Source organism: Idiotropiscis lumnitzeri, chromosome 4 (genome assembly GCF_059441095.1).
Source record: "Idiotropiscis lumnitzeri isolate Australia: NSW breed Sydney's pygmy pipehorse chromosome 4, RoL_Ilum_1.0, whole genome shotgun sequence".
Classification (NCBI taxonomy): Eukaryota; Metazoa; Chordata; class Actinopteri; order Syngnathiformes; family Syngnathidae; genus Idiotropiscis; species Idiotropiscis lumnitzeri.
Genome location: NC_142394.1, coordinates 4,484,841 through 4,504,499, shown reverse-complemented (window position 1 = coordinate 4,504,499; position 19,659 = coordinate 4,484,841). Strand labels below are relative to the sequence as shown.

At 42.2% G+C, this 19,659-nt stretch overlaps 1 protein-coding gene across 12 annotated transcripts in view; it reads right to left on the bottom strand.

Moving 5' to 3' along the window:
- LOC148337869 (teneurin-2-like) overlaps positions 1-19,659 on the bottom strand; it is a 207,676-nt gene that overhangs the window by 7,806 nt on the left and 180,211 nt on the right. For 10 of the 12 annotated variants that reach the window (XM_088294607.1, XM_088294608.1, XM_088294615.1 and 7 more), the window contains 17 exons: positions 18,975-19,175; positions 17,463-17,648; positions 16,666-16,692; positions 12,484-12,630; positions 12,020-12,230; positions 9,526-9,645; positions 8,015-8,276; positions 7,487-7,754; positions 6,486-6,629; positions 5,589-5,838; positions 5,473-5,493; positions 5,128-5,357; positions 3,567-3,721; positions 3,162-3,263; positions 2,025-2,198; positions 1,291-1,934; positions 875-1,050 (listed from right to left, as the gene is read on the bottom strand). In XM_088294607.1, the coding sequence (XP_088150733.1) occupies positions 875-1,050; positions 1,291-1,934; positions 2,025-2,198; positions 3,162-3,263; positions 3,567-3,721; positions 5,128-5,357; positions 5,473-5,493; positions 5,589-5,838; positions 6,486-6,629; positions 7,487-7,754; positions 8,015-8,276; positions 9,526-9,645; positions 12,020-12,230; positions 12,484-12,630; positions 16,666-16,692; positions 17,463-17,648; positions 18,975-19,175 (3,318 nt within the window). The remainder of the gene's footprint in view (positions 1-874; positions 1,051-1,290; positions 1,935-2,024; positions 2,199-3,161; positions 3,264-3,566; positions 3,722-5,127; positions 5,358-5,472; positions 5,494-5,588; positions 5,839-6,485; positions 6,630-7,486; positions 7,755-8,014; positions 8,277-9,525; positions 9,646-12,019; positions 12,231-12,483; positions 12,631-16,665; positions 16,693-17,462; positions 17,649-18,974; positions 19,176-19,659) is intronic. The other 2 variants (XM_088294609.1, XM_088294614.1) reach the window with 1 other exon arrangement.

Below are 19,659 nucleotides of genomic sequence, written 5' to 3'. Positions count from 1 at the left end.
GAACTACCTGGCGGATTTGAAAGGGGAAGCATGTTCTTTTTCATTTCGAAAAGGTGAGAGGGATCAGCTGGCGCCTCCCTTTGAAACCGCACCATAAATGACAGTAATCCATAAGACCAATTTGTAATAAAGCTCCAGGCGCGTTTTAACAATGCCTCAAACAGACAAGTGAATGTTTTTTTTCCCACTGACTTGGCAGCAACAGCCCTTAGATAAATATTTTCTGCACCGTCTGCCTGAACAAGCTTGTAATAAAACAGAAGCAATGGAGACAGAGGAGGGGTGAAAGAGAGAGAAATGAGACCTTGAGGGCTGAGTAGAATTCGCTACGCAGGAGTTAATGAAGAGAACGAGAAAGAGCAGAAGAATAGGCGATGGTTAAGTGAGTATGTCACCAGAGAGCTGCTCTGAAAGCCCACACAGGGTGGTGGAAACCTTAAATTACTTACGGCTCTCTGAACATATCTACCCTCTTCCTCCCACACCGCAGGTGGATCACTGAATACATCTCAATCGTATTTTGCCTTAGGCCTTCATTCCTTATAGCACGCTCGTTGCTGTCGCAGTACTCGCGTTGGTCAGAGGGGGAAGGGACAATTACTCCCCTTCTTTTTCAGCTCTGGCCAGACCAAATAAGCTAAGGGATAATGGGAACATCTGAGAGCTTTATTTGTATCTTTATGCACGGATGTGTGACCAAAGCTTGAGCGATGAATAGCACTCATTGCACACTATTAATGAATTCTGGCGCTGTGATGATATTTAACTAAACAGGATGATGCCGACTGAATATTAAAAGCAGACTTCAATATTTTCTCTCCAACACAGACCCACGAGCTCACGTATAGTGTTTGCTTTGCATTATTTGCATCACCTTGAACCACAGTGTACGAGGCTTCCACAGAGGAAAGGTTGGTGATGACGGTAACGTCGTCATCTCTGCTGGAGCTCTCGATATCGATGGTGATGGAGCGTTCGATCTCACGATGGAGACTCGTAACCATGCCGGTGGGGTAGGTCACATTTGTCAGGCGACCCTCGCTGTCGTACCTGGGAGGGGAGACATTACATGGGGTCAATACATGTGTTGAAACACACTTGGCCTCAAACATACAGGATGGAAAAAAGATTAGCTGCAGAACCTTTATGCTTTTAACTCTAGTTTAAAACCTGCCACTAGGGAGCAGTATAATACTGCATAAGAAGTGATGACAGTGCATGTGGCTCTCAGGATTAAAAGCAATGCAAAAATACACATCAAAACAACAGCTGGCCCACACGCAGACTCACTGGTAAAAGGTGGTCCATCCAGTCTCATCAGCTTTGGTAGCGAGCAGGCCGGTGTTGCCACTGTACCCCATGAGAGCCACCTCTTGGCCCACGGCTGACACACTGCGCAGTCCTCCGCTTGGGTCCAGTCCCAAGGTCACCACTTGATTCTCTGGCAGGAGCACCAGTCGGAGCAGGCCGGCTCCTCCTCCCTGGCTCAGGCCCTCCCTCCTTACTTTGACTGTATTGTTGCAGTTGTCCACCAGGCTTGCCAGTTCGCCATCGGGACCGTAAGTGAAGTTATAGAGCGGTTCTCCAGTCACAAGACTGATGGTTTGGACGTGCAGCCCCTCTCTATTGAACACATACAGTTCCTGTTCCCTGGGTGATGCCACCTCATACCGCGCCCCACCAGATCCTCCATAAGCTGGGCTGGAGAGAGCCGGGCCGGGCCGATTGGCTCGAACCGCTCTGATTCGTATGTTGTTGAGATCTGCGATGAAGAGTGTCCCGTCAGGGGACACTGCCAAGGACGTAGGAGAGTTCAAGCCGGCATCTGGGGCATAGCCATCGTCGCCATAGAAGCAGTTGCAGTTGACGTCATTCTTGCAGTCACAGTCCGAGGCAGCTCCAGCCAGAAGGGAGATTTCACCGTTAGTGCTTACCTAAAAGACGAGGGTATAATGTCACATGGTTTAAAACAACAACTGCCATCTTGAAGAAAATTAGGAAAGCGCAGGACAGCCGTGACGTACCTGTCGCACTCGGTTAATCTTTTTCTCGTCAGTCTCAGCGATGTAGAGAATGCCAGTGTGAGACAGGGCAATGGCGGTGGCGCTCTCGAGAGCAGCGTGGATTGCCAGTTTGCTGAGGCTGTAGTCAATCCCTGGCACCTGGCAATGCATAGGCCGGCCTGCTATGATGCTCACCTGTTAGAACAGCAACGAAAACAAGTTTACAACCTCAAGTGCGTTAACTCCAGAAATACATCAAATTCATTTGTACAGTGCTCTGTTGTCTCAGAGGTTATATATGCGGGTAATTCTGAATTCAGTCATTGCACTTCAGGAGCGCTCACTCATGGCATGTTTTGCTTTTTTTTGGCTTGTTTTTCGTCAAACACACAAAGAATGACTAGACTAAACAAGTCGTTGTGAGAGAAGAACAAGAGAAAGGAAGAAGAAAGTGCACTGCAGTTCACCTCGTTTTAATGCCCTCAATCTTGTGACACCATAAGCACTGTCCCTTGTTAACAATGTTAAGGCACAATGTTTTATCATTTGGACATATTACAGATAACTACTTTTAAAACTTGCGTGACAACAAAGGCAATAACAAGATCTGTCAAATTGGTCACCTTTGCATTCTGCCTTTGTCATTTCTCATTTTAATATTCGTCAATAAAGATAGAGAAAGCTGATTGATTAGTTATTACTTAGTTATTAATTTTTTTCTACAGCCGCGCTAGTTAACCCTTGTTTATACTTCTATGGCAGTTAGGAATATTTCAGTTCTTAACCTTAAAAAAGCTTGCGCAGTTAACTCATTCACTGCCAGCCCAGGTAAAATGAATGAATCCTTCTACATCCGTCAATGGCAGTGAATGAGTTAATAAAGGTCAGTTATTATTGGACTTATGATGGTTTAACCTCCGAACATAATATTTCTATTATTTCCTTTGGGAGAGCTAAATAAATAGAAAGTCAAGCAGAATTCCAAACGGCATTTTGTTTGACCTTATAAGTTCCACTGCAGTAGAATATTTTTTGAGCTACCCTGTATGAATAGCAACATGAAACTTTGGTCTAACAAATTGGAAGAAAACAATAATTCCCATTAAAGCTCCTTTGGTGAAGTGGACACTTCAGTTTTGGAGGAGTTGTGGTACCAACCTGATGGTTCTCAGTAATGCGCAGAATGACATTGTTCTCCAGGACATAAAGAGAGTTGTCCATCGGGTTCACTGCTAAATCTGTGGGCCACTCCAGACGTACCTAGCGAGCACATACACAAGTGAAACGTCACATAATCTGCAGCACAGAATATGCTAATGGTGACAATTTGAAAAGACGCCAAGTCTCCTCTTCGTTTTTCAAAGTAAGTGCAGTCCTCACACTCTTTTGATCTAGTCACTTATCCACCAACTCTTTAAAGGTCCCTAAATCAGAACGTCGCTCACCCGCTGGCTGGCTGCGGTCCACACAATTGTCATAGCTCAGCATTCACAAAGCTGTTAGATCATCATCCATCATGTCATCACCTCTCACATCTCCCCCACTTGTGAGCGACTCGCTTACCTGGCTCACGTCCATGCTGGTGTCGCAGCTCAGTGGTCGCACGGCAGTCAAATCGTTGGCGCCCAGTAAAGTGGAGATGATGCCGTTTTGGTCTACCTTACGGATCATAGTGGCGTCCACAAAGTACATGAGCCCATTTTTATCCACGGCGATACCTGCAAATGCCAGACGAGCGCTGTGAGTGATGACTCATAACACATAAATCACAACAGTCTGAGACATCTTAAGTCAATTAAAGCTCAGTCTTTCCACCTGCAGAAAACGGATAGCAGCCTGGACTGCTGATTCTCACAATTTCTCTACGGATAAAAGAGACCAAAGTGATTCAGTGATGGAGCGGGTGCTGAACTTTTTGATAAGTGTTAGTTTTGGGATGAGTCATCAAGTGAGGAAGTGAGCTGATGCTGTTCCCAAAGGAAAATTCGAGAACTGCAAGTGGCTTTTTTTTTAAGGCAATGACTGTTTTTCCCACCACCCTGTTTTCACCCAGTTTCCCAGCCGGCAATTTTTTTTCCTCTCCATTTGTTCCACTTTTCTTTTTTTCTATTTCCAAATAGTGCTGTGTCAGCCTTACAAGTCTCTGCTCCAAAATATCTTCTCTGCGGCACACTGATATGTAAGAACAGATTGGGGCACAGCAAAGGGCACACAGCAAACGAGAAACAGAGACAGTGATAGAAAGAGAACAAATACTGTAAGCAGAGAGAGTGTGTACCGGCTGTGGTGACAGGTATGGGTGACTCATTCTCTCTCACTTTTTTTTTTTTTTTACCTCCTAATCAACTGTAACACACACAAACACACTTGTGAACTCATTACAGTATACGCTCCACACATTAGTGTCACTGTTGGGAACTGTGACGTTGTGACACTCTTGACAGTTTGGTGTCAGTGTTCATACATCCAATAATCCACTGAAATAATTCCACTACAGCATTAATTTTGTCATTAACCTGATTTATGGCCTGCTTTTGTCGTCGCCCTGCTTAGTTAAGGACAAATTGTATTCCCCCCCCCAAAAAAAAAAAACAAGCGCATCAAAAGCACAGACGTTCCATTAGTTTTCTGTTGAAATCATTGGCTAAATGATGATGAAGTAAGATTTTACTTTTTCACTATAATGTAGTAAAATTATTTGGATTATTTGAATGGAATCAGTATGTTAATGTTATTAATTTCCCAAACTTTGTATCTTGTAAAAAATACTGAATGATTGATTGATTTAAAAAAAAAGCTAGACTAAAAAAAAAACAACTAATAAACTAACCTTCACCAATGAATGCAACTTACACATCAGAGGTAACGAAAAATTGCTATAATCTGCATGTATTGTGCACCGAAATGATCGACACAATCGCTTGCATGAATAAGAGCCTCTGCTAAAGTGAAAATAATGAAAACCATTACCCGCAGTTATCCTCATTCATCATTTGATTACATACAAATCTGAAGAATGAGATCAATCAGAATAAATGAATGTAATGGCGGCTCTGTAATCATGACTAAATATACCGTTTGCTAACGCCACATGGGCTCATTGCACTTCTGCTGAGCCGCTCACCTTTTGGGCTCATAAGTGTAGCTTCAGTGGCTTTGCCGCCATCTCCACAGCGCTCATCAAAGGGCAGGCACTGCTCTCCGGTCCCAGCCACAACCTCAGCATTGTCAGACAGCAGGCGGCCTCCTGTTAATGAGCGAACGCGGTAAATTCGTCGAGAGTTTGTGTCTGAGATGAACAATGCCCCAGATAATGGATCAACTGCCAGGAAGTACTTGTTGGTTGGATTATTACTGTGGGGACAGAAACAAACTGATCAAGTTAGGGAATATAATTCATTTCAACTTTTCAGTCATAGCTTCAAATATGTTCATAATGTTACAGGGAGGTTACATTAAACCGGCTCACCTGTGCCTAAAGTCTTTGTTCCTTCAAGTAAGAAAAACAGATAAAACAAAGCAAAACAAGTGTTAATCAAAAAGTCGGTTTAAATCATAACCCTCTAACATGTGTGGCGTATTTACCTTAATTCTAGGATGCCAGTGGTGTTCATTGATGGGAAAACCCTGCGTACAAAATTGAGATCCCCTACGTAGAGGCTGCCGTCGATGCCCATCGCCAAGGCAACTGGTGCGAGCAGCTTGTTGCCATCCGCGAGGCCGTTACAACTGGGGCAGGAGATGCTTCGTCTGCGACCGTTGCCCATAATGCTGCTTATGACTGGAGGCTGCTCTGTCACAAAGATGTTTTCTCCACTTCCCTTGTGAAGAATGCCTGCACACACAGATAATAAAGCTCAGAACTGGATGCTTATATGAATATAACTGCTATTGTTCACATATTATTACATAGACATTAAAAATAGAAAGAGACAGGTCTGATTTTGGTTGATTGATGGCCAGCCAACAATGTCAATGATGGTGTTCGAGAGTCCTGCACATTTTTTCAATCTGCAAGTTTTTGTGTGTTGCATTGTGGAATGTGGCAAGGCATATAACTCAATGTAGGAAACTATGGTAGACTGGCAGCAGTCTAAAACTTAATATATGCTAGAATAAAATAAAATAAAATATGTCGCTTAATATGCCAGAAAACTGTAATCAGTCGTCACCAAAATTATATGGACTTTTGACTTACCTCCATAAATATCGTCCCAATATTACGTATTTTATGCCCTAAGTATTTTCCTCAAGAAGTAACATACGCTTTGTAGTGAGAGCCTGTATGGAGAGGAAAATGCTAATGCCATAGCTGTAGTATTTGGGCGATCATTCTAATATTTTTCTGAGGTTTATTTGACCAATAATAGAAATATCAACATAAATTTGGGTGATGATTGATCGCAGCTTTCGGACAGTTTCGTTTAGTTTCCTACTCGGATGTTACTTCTTCTAGCCCACAGACTATGCTTGTACACTTACTGCTTCGTGTGTTGAGTACATGGTGCTTGTCCAGTGACCAGCCCCCTAGATTGGTGGGATCCAGTTCGTAACCTTGCAGGATGACAGTCCTTTTCTCCCACAAAATGAGACTGGCACATGACTCGTACTCATAGCCCACAGACACTGCATATTTGACAGATGCAGAAAGAAACAGAGCAAATGTGAGACAAAGAATAAGTGCTGGATCAATAACAAAAAATAGAGCAAATCCTCACTCCAACAAAGCTAGTTAGCACCTGTACCCAACTCTGGATTAACACCTTACTAACACTCTCAAATGCTGCTAAATCAATCAGACATTGTGTTAATTGGGCTGATTACCTGGAGGACCTTAAACATTACAAGCCACTCGAACTGAGAAATAAAAAAAACTTTTGGTACAGATTCGCAAATTTGCAACTTTGAAAATGATATAGGGGTGGCACCATTTTCTAACAATGACATACCTATGCTCATATCTGCTCACGGGAAAATCCATTCAACCATGAAGATGCTTGATAGGAGTTGACATTCATGGAAAATTAGGCATCACGAAGTGAACGGGTTTCCCCAAACAAAGCCCTTTAATGATTATAGTCGACCGTGGTGCTGTCTGTGCTTTCTTGGGCTGACAAGTGAATGTGACAGCAGAACGTAATAGCACAGAGGACTCTGAATGCCGTTAACTGCTAACTCACTCTGATGGCTAATAACCCTTCTCTAAAGTTCCGGCTGACTGGTTGAACCAAATGCAGTCTCAATGAAAAATAGACATGAAAAAAAAACCCCACTTAACTGTGGCTCCACTGCATCGTGGATTGAGGCTGAGTTTCTGGTGTACAATCTTTCTTCCAGGCTCCCTAATTAGAACTTTCTCACCCTGTCATACCCCGTCCGCTATTACTGGCAAAGTTTCTAATCTTCTCAGTAAGCGCAAGGTTTGGAAGAACAAAAGCCTTTGCCCCTTAGCGACTAAAATGCATTTGGTCGCCGATACTCACCAACAGCCCCGGAAAGTCCGTAAACCCTCTGCCCATAGGCATCGGTCTTGTCCCAGATGTAAGTGTAGGCCAAATTAGGCGAGGCGTGGAACCACTTCTGAAAGAGGTGGCCCTCCACTGCGACCATGAGATGAACTTTGAGCAGACCCATGGACACCACGGCAGGGGTCATGGTCACCTTGAGCAGGGAGCGGTAACCTTGTGTCCTTGAACTTAGGTAGCACAGCTTTAGACTTGTGCCAGGCACCTCGATCTGCTCATGCAGCACCTGGAACACAGAGAGAAGAGATGACAAGAGAAAGGGATTAGGGAAGGGATTAGCAAGAGGGGGGAATAATGAAGGTCACGGTTCCACTGACGGCTGAAGGACAGAAGCCGGAAAATATAAGGAAGTAGAGAAGGAGGAAACGAAGGAAAGAGAGAATCTATTGAAGCGAAAGTAGAAAGACAGGCATAAAGAGGAGCGGGAAAAGAGCGAGGGAACCAGAAGGAGGATTAGCCGGCTGCCAGGGGTCAGTGGTACTGCACCTGTGTCTCCGGTATGATGGGTTTCTCCCCTGGCTTGGAGCTGAAGAAGGAGGAGAGAGGGGATGCAATCACAAGAGGATCAGGCCTGATGAAGCCACTCAGGTCACAGCCAGGGATTGTGTTCTCCTCTGTCTTAAGCACCACAGTGTCCATTGCATAAAACTGGCTCCAGGGCAGCCACACGGTACGCTCCTGGCTCAGGAAGGGGGCGCGTTCGAATCGCAGAGTCAGTGATGCACCACCGTTAGCTATCAGGTCAAACCTGGAGAGGTTTGCAAGGAGAGGACGGGAATGAGGCACAGAGGGGGAGTGCTGCAGAGGATGAAATGTTACACCCACTCAAACATGACAGTGCTTCTCTTCTTCTTATACAGTAATTACATAGCTGCTTTTGGAATAATTAAACAAACCTGAAATAAAAGCGTAACAAATCAGTTCAGCGCATGTCTAAACCATCTGAAGAATGTCATATATTTTTATCTTGAACATTTTGTCAGCTGTTATTCGCATTGTGCTGTGAGTTCATTATAAATGTGGAGCTCGAAAACAGATATTCTTATTGTTATGATAACAACAGCGGGAGGTGTGTTTCCGGAAGTGTTGTGAACAGGTGATTCCTCTCAGGACCTAACAACTGCAAGAGAATAGTATTATTTTACAACACATTTACTGAAGCTCATGAAATTGTCCTGTAAGCCAACGTCTCCTGCGATGTTAACACAAGTTTAATGTTCGGATCTTTCGCCATCAGTTTCATCAAACTAAAAAATGCTGCAAAGAAAGCACTGATGACACTGCGGAGAAGGAGAACAATGCTTAGCACACCTAAGAAAAGAAAATCAGAATTGTCTTAATTTGTGAGTGGAGGTCAGTTTGACGAGCCAATGAATCTTTAATTTGATTCAGCAGCCCTCAGCTCGACTTAAATCCAATTCAACTTGTAAGAACTGGACAACCCATGTGTCCCTGAAATCAGTTTCATTTCTGAAAAAGGAAGGGAAAAGAACTGCCGAGGGTTAGTTAACAAACGAATACAAATGTCGACAAATGCAAATTCAAGAAGCAACTGCCTCAATAATTGTGATGTTGAAGGACGTTGGAATAAGCACAGCTCAGGATGAAATGTTTTATAGGAAGCAGTGTTGATTGAATTCAGAAAAGCTCCTCAAATAAGAATTTTGTCTATGGTACAACTAATAAGAAATATACTTTTGTATTGAAATTGATCTACCATATAGTAATTGGTTCCCAAATGGGGCGTATGTATTTCACATAACATTATAATATTGTATTCTGTCCTTTTGTTGACTTCCCTGTCCACATTTCTCACCATGTTGAATCAATAGTCATTTTTTTCTTTATCATATTGGATTCAGCATTTGCTTTTTGCAAATCACAATCTTTCAATCTGCTGATTGAGAATCTAATCAAATGCAATTTTAACTCATCTAATTTAATCTAATCAAATGAGGTAGTTTCTAATGCTCAACAAGGATGTCTATTGTACATACATTCCATCCTGTCGCGTCAGCGTGTATCCATAGTGGGGGTAGTTGACAAAAGACACGTTCACCCCCACCAGAGGCGTTCCATCTGTCGTCAACACCTGACCCCGGATAAGAGATGCCAAACTGGAAAAAGACAAAAGAGATCAAATTGAGAGAGTGGGCAGGTATCATGTGCCAAAACATTGATCATTCCATTTGATTAATTGCTCCATCTTTCAATTATTTTATTTGCCCTTTTATCTATGTCACTGCTTTTTGACCACAATCAGCAGACCATGCAATCTAGATTAGTTCCAGTCAATCTCATGAACACACCATGACAATGATGAAGAATATGCATGGGGGTAAACACGCCTTTTAAAAATAAATGCATAAAAATCTGTTTTACATCAGAGACTGGCTTGTAAATACGTATCGTATATATATATATGGATGTGTGTTTTTGAATGTGGCTAACATTTTCATCATTTTTCATCTTCTACAAAGTCTGCATGTGTTAGCATTTCCAGGATAGAATGAGCGAACCTTCATAAAACTATAGAGGCTCCTGACCTACTCAGATTTAGCCTCCTGGAAAATATTAATTTATGAGCACACATCTTGATGTCAGACTTATCCTGGAAGCACACTATATCATTGTAAAACCTCGGAAATACTGCTGGTATTCTATATATCCACTCATAGGCGTATGGGAGTACTTGGTGATGTTCCTTCCAGTCAACCTTTCCCTGTCTCCACTGTTGTGAGCTTCGTCTGTACTCCCAGTAGACCAGCAAACACACTTGTCGTTGATGTATCCACCAAGGTAATTTGTCTCTTGTCATCATGTAATATTCATGGACATAATCACAGAGCTGTAAACTTTTGACTTTTCTATGCTCTTGTCAAATGTAAAGCTTGAGAGCCTTGGTTGGTACAATTTGATCCTTCCCATTTTCATTGTACAAAATTATAACACTAAATTCACAATCTACACGACGGGTGCCCAAATCCAGACCTCGAAAGCACCTACCCAGACTTTTTTTCCCCCTCCACCAACAGACCTTATTTAAATAATCAGAATCAGAATCAGAATGCCCTTTTATTGTCATTATACTCAACTCATACTGTACAGCGAGATTGGAGGATCAGGATCAGCATCCTTATCAGGCTTCCGCAGGTTTGCTGATGAGCTGCTCATTTAAATCAGGTGTTTTGGGAGGAGGTAAACATCTAAAGAGGACCGGACTTGGGCGCCCTCATTTACGCAGTAGCAACCCCAGAGCTATGGTGTGGTCGGTTGGAGCTAGCACACAACAGTTCATTCATATATTCATATATATATATATATATATATATATATATATATATATATATATATATATATATATATATATATATATATATATATATATATATTAAAAAATAACATACTTAAAGAAGTCCAAAAATGTATTTGCAATAATAACATGTTTTATGTGCCCACCCTAATTGCATTGTGAACTTCACGTGAGCAAACCCAGACGTTAGCGATGCGAAATCAATTTCAGTCGACAGTAGGTGGAGGTGCAGGATTAAATGTCATTCCACTGACATTGATCAAGACTGATGTATGGGTTTGCTTAATTCTTATTCCATCAATGTAATATCAATCAGATCTTCTGTGTCTAGACTTTCGAGAGCACATATTATTGCAAAGAATATTTTTAACTCAAGTTCCCCTCTAAAAATGACCTGCACTGCCTCTAAAAGCTTAATAGCGAATTTGAAAAAAACAAACAAACATTATTTTGATTAATTAACTATAAATTCAATTAAATATAAATTATTTCGATTACCTTTCGGAAAGGATCACTGTTAACTTTCAATGAACGGCTGTATTTGGTAATTTGGAAAAGAAGTTGCTGTATGAGTGAGAAAAAAAATGTCCTTGTCAGGGTGCCTGCTCTCGCTCTTTGAATTTTGACTTACACGTTAAACCACAGCCACTTTGCAGCAAGGGGAAACATTTGAAGCGGCACTGGCATCTGATTAGAATCCCAAGGTAAGAGACCCAATTGAAGAGATTACACAGCTTAACTGGCTCGGGAATTCCTTTGGATCCCTGAGGAGCACGTGTTGTTACCGAAATGTTTTATCTTATCCGGTCTGCTGCCACTGCGACCAGAGTCCAGATAATTGTGGATGGATATGTGACACTGATGTGCTTCATAGTAACACACGGTGCAGGATTTTATACATTTTGAACGCATAAACTTGTTTTCTTCTAATGAAATATATCTTGAGCTGGCCAGTTTTGCATGAAAACTAAGACTCCCAAGTCAGTGACATAAAACAACTATGGGCAACTGAAACAACTACCGGGTATCATATATTCATTCTTTTATCGTATTGTTGACATTTTGAGTGACTATCGTGTCAGTCCTTCAACACTTCATCAACACTGAGGAGGGACGTAGGAAGGTTAAATATAAGTTCATCTCCAGATCAGTGTTTGGACTTATCGGTTCTTCCTAACCTGGAGTTGAATGGGTTTTCTCCAGGAATGACATGGGTGCCATCCCGTGACACAAGCATCTTGACGCGGTCGTAGAAGGAGGGGACTCGGGTCTGAGACAAAGGGATGTGTTGAATGACTTGCAGAGGGTCCCTGGAGCCCCGGCACAGTGGACTGTTTTGACAGGGGCTCTGTATACAGCAATCTGGGTCCATGCAGTCGGTTAGTCCATCTGAGAGAGAGAGAAAGAGCGGCAGAAGCGAGAATGAATCTGAGGCGCAAAAGCTGCACAGAATGAAAACAAATTGAATATAAGATTGTTAGTGTTTTGACAATGCATTAAATTTGACCATTCTTAATGAATTAAATGTAGCTTAAATTAACTTGATGAAATTCAATTTATTACTTTCTGCCAACATTTTTTTTTTTTTTTTGCATATGGAAATCTCCATCCCTGCACGTTTTTTCTGCTCGCCCCTGTTCACCTCCTTCGTTGTCCTTGTTGTCAGCGCAAGAGGTCTCCATGGCAACACTGCACCCAGGGCCTCTCCAACCAGTCTGACATTCACAGTGCCAACTTTGCTGTCCCATGGTACATTGCCCATTCCCATTACATAGGTTAGGACAGCCATCTGGGTAGGATAGTGAGCAAGATAAAAGAGGTCCAGAGAGGTGGGAAGATGAAAGAGAGGCAAGATGACGCTTTTTCAAGAATAATAATAATAATAATAAAAAACAGTCTTAAGCAATCTGACATATGCTCACATGGTTTTGATGGACTAATGAGTTTCGAAATAACTAAATGATAGAATGGTGTTAGTACTAATTGTTCCCTATTCAAATTCAGCATGTCAAGTTCAATCGAAACAGTATTTTACTATTTGAACTGTTGCACATCCATCCATCAGTCTGTCCATTCCTCTCTCATTTATGAATCAGCGCATGTAATGGGATTTTGATGGCCTGGGAGTAATGCTTTCAGATGGGACAATACAAGTGTATTCAATTAAATATGAGTAGTCGCATGCATGTCTATGCATAAATGGGTGCATTGTGCAAAATGTGAATTTTGACCGCTATAACCTAAGGCCCTAGAGCCAAGAGTGTTTTTGCCACTAGCATTGCAAAGCTATCATCAATTTAACAAGATTGAGTGAAAATCAGACATTCAAAGCAACAAGGACTTTGCATAATTCAATACGGGTTGTCAAAGCGTGAATAATGGAAACAAAGTGATGACAACAGCAAGAGGCAAAAGCGCCACTATATACAATACATTTTGTCAAGCGCTATAAAACAACAGCATAACAATAAACAGTTAACAGTTGTTGTTCCATGTAATTACCACAGATGAAACACTATCAATACTTCACATCATAGATTGAAAGGATCATTACCAGTATTGTCATGCTATTTAACGTAGCAACACGTTTCATTTTCAAATTACAAATTCCACGTACATTGATTGAACAGTAGACATTGGAAAGTGCAACAACGAAATTGTTTCACTAACTCAAGGGGCTCTATATTTGTAGACAGCATGGTGTAAAAAAAAATAATAATAAAATAAATGCATAAATGAAAATCGGCGCCTCTTGATTTTTGTGCAAGTGCAAGTCTTGTTTTAAGGTGTTTGGAGATTTTGCAGATGGCTCCGGGCGTTCTGTCGGACAGAAATATCTAATTCCCAAATATGACAGCAGCCTGGTTCCAACCCTCTCAATCATTGTCAAAATCAATTAATTGAGGGCATCATTATAATTATTATTACAATTTGTATTCTATTTATAAAATGATCATAGCACAGCTGTGTGTGTGTGCGTGTGTGTGTGTGTGTGTCTGTCTGAGAGGAGGGGTTGATCAGGCATCGCCACAAACGATCAGGGTGGATCACGGTGATCTTTGATCGCTAGGCCAACTTATACATCATCTGCCCGTAGAGGTCTGCTTGCAGTTCCTCACAAGCATACCTTCTTTGCGTGCTTTGATCTCCTGCATGGACTCACGCAATTCAGTTTCTGCTTCCGCTCATGACTGTGCCTCTTGCACACCAATTTTAAAGGGAATGAGAGGAGCCACTTCCGCTGGCTGTTTTCATGCCCACCGTGGTGTAAAACGACGGTTTCTTAATGTGCACAGTTATGTGCGTGTGCGAAAAGTCCAAAACTAGTCTAACCCGCCCATGCTCAGATTTATGCCATGCCGCCTGCCAGACTTGCACTGGGCACAAATATCGAGCCAAAGCACTTTATCCAGGTTTTCACCAGTCCTGCTTGAGGCTCCAGACTGAGCCACTTGAAATTTCATCGCATGTAGTCCTTGTTGATGAAATATATATGCATAAAAAAAACATGGTCTAAAATGGAGCGTTGAGGAACAACATATTTGAGAAAAGCAAAGTGGATTTTATTTGCGTGTGAGACAGTATTGCCTTTCAGTGTTTCTCCAAAACAGCCGTCAAACTTTCTAGCGCTGACTCAAAAATGTAACGTGTCACATTGTAATCTTTCAGAAAAGACTTCAAGACACTCAATGACAATGTTTTCTCCAGAAAGAAAGGCAAAGACTGGGTTGACCATAAAAGAATACGCGCATGCACACGTTTGCACTCAGTCGTGAGCAGACGCGCGCACACACACACACATACCCACACACCCCGACACACACACACTCTCGATATGAGCTTGAATAGTGAGACGGCACAGAGTGAGAAAGACAGACTAACTGAATGAGAGATTATGAAAATGAAATGTTTTTCATTGAGTCCTGCTCTGTAGATTAATGAACACATTTTCACTCAAGTTGCAGTATAGGGTTTTGCCCTCTAACAAATCGCTACGTCAATAAAGCCATGCATTATGAATACAAATAGTGCAATCTAACCCATGGCAGGGGCTAAATTAACAAGGGTTTCTCCTAGATTGGCATTCTATCATATGTCTAAACCCTTCACCAGATGAGAAAAAGCCAACAAAGGTCTTTGAGAAAGACAATGTGCCATCTTGTTTGAACAAGAGCTAATTCTGTGGACGGACAGGGCGGGGAATGGTTAATGACTCTGTTTTTTTTAAATCTATAATTATGACTAGTTTCTGCATCAGTGGACCGTTCATGATTGTGAACTATCAAGCTGAAATACATTGTTCCTCAGCATTGAACTCAAAGAACAAAGGCAGTTAGCGGTGATTGCCTATTAAATGCAGTTGCCATTTAAAGTAGAGATACTTATGAAACAACTCGACAGGACAATCCAGAGCGGGCATTGATCGGCTCGTCCGGGCAGGCCAACATGGGGATCCTCTCTCTTTAATGCCAGGCCTGCGTCAATACCCACTCCTACTAACCAGAATAAAGTGGGATTTTCAGAAACTATTAACTCCGCCCTTCCCACTAATGTAGCAGTTCTCTGAAATCCCCTGAAAAGAAGACGAAATTGCCTCTGCTTATGGGTCGGCACATCCACACTTGTGTGGTTTGCTGTGTGTGCCAGGGTGGATGAACAAAGAAAGATCATTTTGAAGAAGGACTGAGGCAGATGATGAGACAGACCGATAGAAAGAATGAGAAAAAAAGTGCAGAAAAGAAAGTTATACTTCACTTTGATAAAAAAAAAACACCTAGCATTGACGTTGTTCAGCCTCACCTTTTCTAAAGGTCATACACTAAAGGTTATAAAGGTGCTTGCATAAAGGTAGATCAGATAACACACTGCACTTTTACGCTGACATTCTGTGTTAGCCATGACATATATTCTTTTAGTCATTATAGGTGAATTGGCTCCCTGTTGCTTCATTTGTTTCCCTAATTATTCCTGCTCTGCCTTTAACTTTTTCTTGTCGGTCCTTGACAGTCTCTTCAAAAGAGCTTTGCATTAAGCGTCAAAGGTGAGAAGATGCTCTCAAGCGCGCTCTGCAGTCTGTACCAAACCTGACATACATTAAGCTGAAAGGCTATCTATATACCTCAACGATATAATAGTTGTGATCCTGTTTATATTTGTCATCGCTGTGCCTTTATTTTAATTGAATAGTGTGCGTTTAATACCAAGGTCTAGAATTCCTACAGAATTTTGTTCATATGCGCATACGCACCCACCACATGCTCAGAAAATACATTGATTCCCTGCTCTCGCATGAATGACCATGAACGGTGCCACAAATATCCAAATACAAAGCCACAAAGACACTCAACAGCTATGTAATTTTTGCATCAGCAGCTTCTGAAATTTTCCAATTACTTCAAATGTTCTTTACGGCTTTCATCATTTTCTCCTTTTGTGAAGCGGCATAGCTCCACATAATACATGACTGGAATACCGGACTTATTTATTGGTGGATTCTTGAGTTTGTGTGCTTACACAGGAACACTCTCACATGCATGCACATCCACACGTTGACAGCCCAGCGCCTCAACACTGCCGAGACCACGCTCGGCTCTTCGGCGCCTCACGTCTGGGCTCAATGACACCAGTCTCCCGCAGTAGTGCACTGCTGCAACGGGGAGTGCACTACATGTAGGGAGTTATCATTGAGGCTGGCATCCTAATCTACGTACAGATAGCACCACAGAGTCTACGGAGCCAAGCCAGACCAAGAGCCCACAAATGTAACAGCTAGCTTCTACCACCACAGGCTAATGAACAAAACACCAGAGTCAAGATACGGTACCTGCTTTGTCAACCATGCTCCCATGGTCTGCAGCGGGAGAAAACGTGCAAAAGGTAAGAGAATGGGAGAATTGACAAATAAACGAAGAAATCGATGCGAGAAACATCATGCAGAGCTGAAATGAACAACAGGCAAACTGAGATAAGCTGTGAGTGTCTGCTGCTGGTGGAGTTTGCGGCGCGCCAAGCTGAGGCCTGACAATTCTTTCATCTCAGGCTGATGCCGCAGTCAAAGCTGCCCTACTTTCTGATGGGGGAAATGAGGAGATCACAAACTGCTATTCCCCCGTGCTTTCGTATGTGTCGGAGCGAGTTGTGGGGGAGTGTATGTAAGTGTTGGTCTTATGTGTGAACGTGTGTATCAGGTTGCAATCACAGCGCTTGCGGTGACAGGAAAATGAGACATTGTGACTAAAAGCACCGTGGGTGAATCCAAAGAATCTGGCACTCTTCCATCTAGAGTGACAGTGATGTCAGTATGAGACGTTGATTGATTGACATTGGGGGAAAGACACAAACACACCAACCATTCACATTTTTTTTGATTGACATCAGAGAGGTGAAAAGTTTCACCTTTTAGCAAATAGCCCCGGTGTTTGAAAGGCTTCCTTAGGTTTAGAAAATTGCTAAATCTTGCTTCGGATTTTGGGAACCGTCCACCGTCTTTTTATTCTGATTGATTCTCGGTCTTCCTCAACTACTTACGACCAAAGTTGGCATTTTAATTTGACTTGGTGCTGCTGTTTCAGTGCGCCTCACCAACCTCCCCCCCCCAGACACACAGTAAATTGCTCTCACCGATAGTGCAATGCTCTCCATTCCAGCCCTGGTGACACTGACACTTGCCGTCTTTGCAGGTTCCGTGTTTGATGCAAAGCGGGTTGCACACACGCTGGTCACAGCCTGCACCGGTCCAGCCATCCTCGCAGCGGCAAGCTCCACCCATACATACGCCATGTGTTCCGCAGTCTACGGAACACACCTCTGCAGGAGAGAGGGAGATTTAGACTTGGCATGATGTATGTTGCAGAAATTGGAAACTCCGTACGTAAACTGATGAGACTCAAACATCACAGACACTTGGGCAAGCATGCAGCATAATGTGGAGTGCATGTTAGTTATGAGTTATATAAACCATATTCTATGGTAGCTATTACAATACTAAAGCAATTTCTAATTATACTTTTGATGATGCTCAATTTTATCTGAAGGATAACAACAGATGTAATATTGTTGGAGGTGGTGGACAACCGGATCATAAATCACAAATGGAGTGTAACCTGGTGTATTACTTTATTATTTTGGGGGTTTAAATGCATTGCACTTTTTATTGCCGTGCATGTGACAAGTTCAATTATGTAGACAAATGGAAATGTGCATATTCTCTGCGCCTCCATTACAGTGGCTATCTGCAGACAGATGCATGTGATGAGATGTGACAAGTTGTATTATGTGTTTGAGACCCCCGTGTGCTTGGGATGCAATATGCACAGATGTTTTGAATACTGTACTTGCTGTGGGATACTGCTGAGTGGAACATTGTAGTTGATATTAAAGTCAAGCATTGGTGCACTTTTAATGAATGCGGAAGTCCTTCTGCTAAGAATCGCTGCTGGCTTTATTTTATTAAGACACGGAATGTAAAACTGCTCCTGATATGTATGCACAGGACAGTTTGTTTTGCACTTCACAATGTGAATTTACAATAAGGTAGGTGTCACCATATACTGTAATTTTCAGCATAATAATTTGGGTCAAAAACTTGCTTTTCCTCATGTATTATGGCCCGTAATGACTGCATTGATAATCTTAAAAGGGTGCTAAATTTTCATCAAATCCTTTGGGAGCGGAACAGTAAAAATAAAAAACCAAAAAGAAAAAACAAATGCTATTAAGACAAAAGTCATTGGCAGCCATTAGCTTCGCTTTTTTTCATAGCAATCTTTCAATTGTGTTCCAGGTTTTGCCTTAATTGTATGCATTTCTTGTAGTTACACACTGTAAACTGGGATGAATTAAATATTGGTCATGCTCAATACATGTCTTGAGCCTTTGTCACTTTTTGTTTGATTTTGATTTCTTATAAGACCTGGTTATTACAGCATTAAAAACGCAAAGACTTTCCCACAATAACCGAGTTAATTCAGATGTTCAGATTCGTTATTTCCATCTCAACTGCCAAAATAAAACCAAAACTGTATGGATATATGAATGACCTTTGTATAATTTATCCCACAAAAATATGCAATTGTCGTATTTGTTGATTGAAGATGACCGCTAACTGATAGATATCTCTTTGTCTGTACTCACCCATAGAGCAGTCCGGTCCCATCCAGTTTGGGTCACAGCTGCACAGCCCAGTGTCCGGAATGAAGGCACCGTGGCCGTGGCACTGGTCCGGACACTGTGCCCGAGGCAGCTCACAGTGGAGCCCCCCCCAACCCGGTTTACAGTGGCACTCGCCATTCACACAGATGCCATTGTTGGAACACGTCGGGTCCAGGCAATCCACTGCACAAAGCAGGAGAAATCCAATCAAAAAAGAGCAACACAAATGAGAAAACGGCACATCGCAGTTTATGCTTGAAGACAAAGAAATGTTATGAGTAGGTGTTTAAAGACCGAAATGACAGGAGGCATGTTTTCATCCTTTGTGTACACCCAAAGATAACGGAATAAAGGACAACATTAGCACTCATTACCGAGGCAACTAAAGCACACAATAATAAATTGCAGCATATTTTAATTGTTTAAAGCTATGAAAGAGCAACAAGCCATATGAACAAATTGTCATTCTGTGTTTGTCTCACATGTGCATGTGATGTCTACTCAGGAGAATCTGACAACCCCCCCCCCCCCCCCCCCCACCACCACCCCGCCACGGGAAAAAAAGAAGCACAACAAAAGAAAAAAGCAATTTGACAAATTACCTCCTCTCTGGCAAAAGACCCCCCCTGTTACCTCCCCCCTTCCTCTGGCTCGCCCTCTTTGCTCT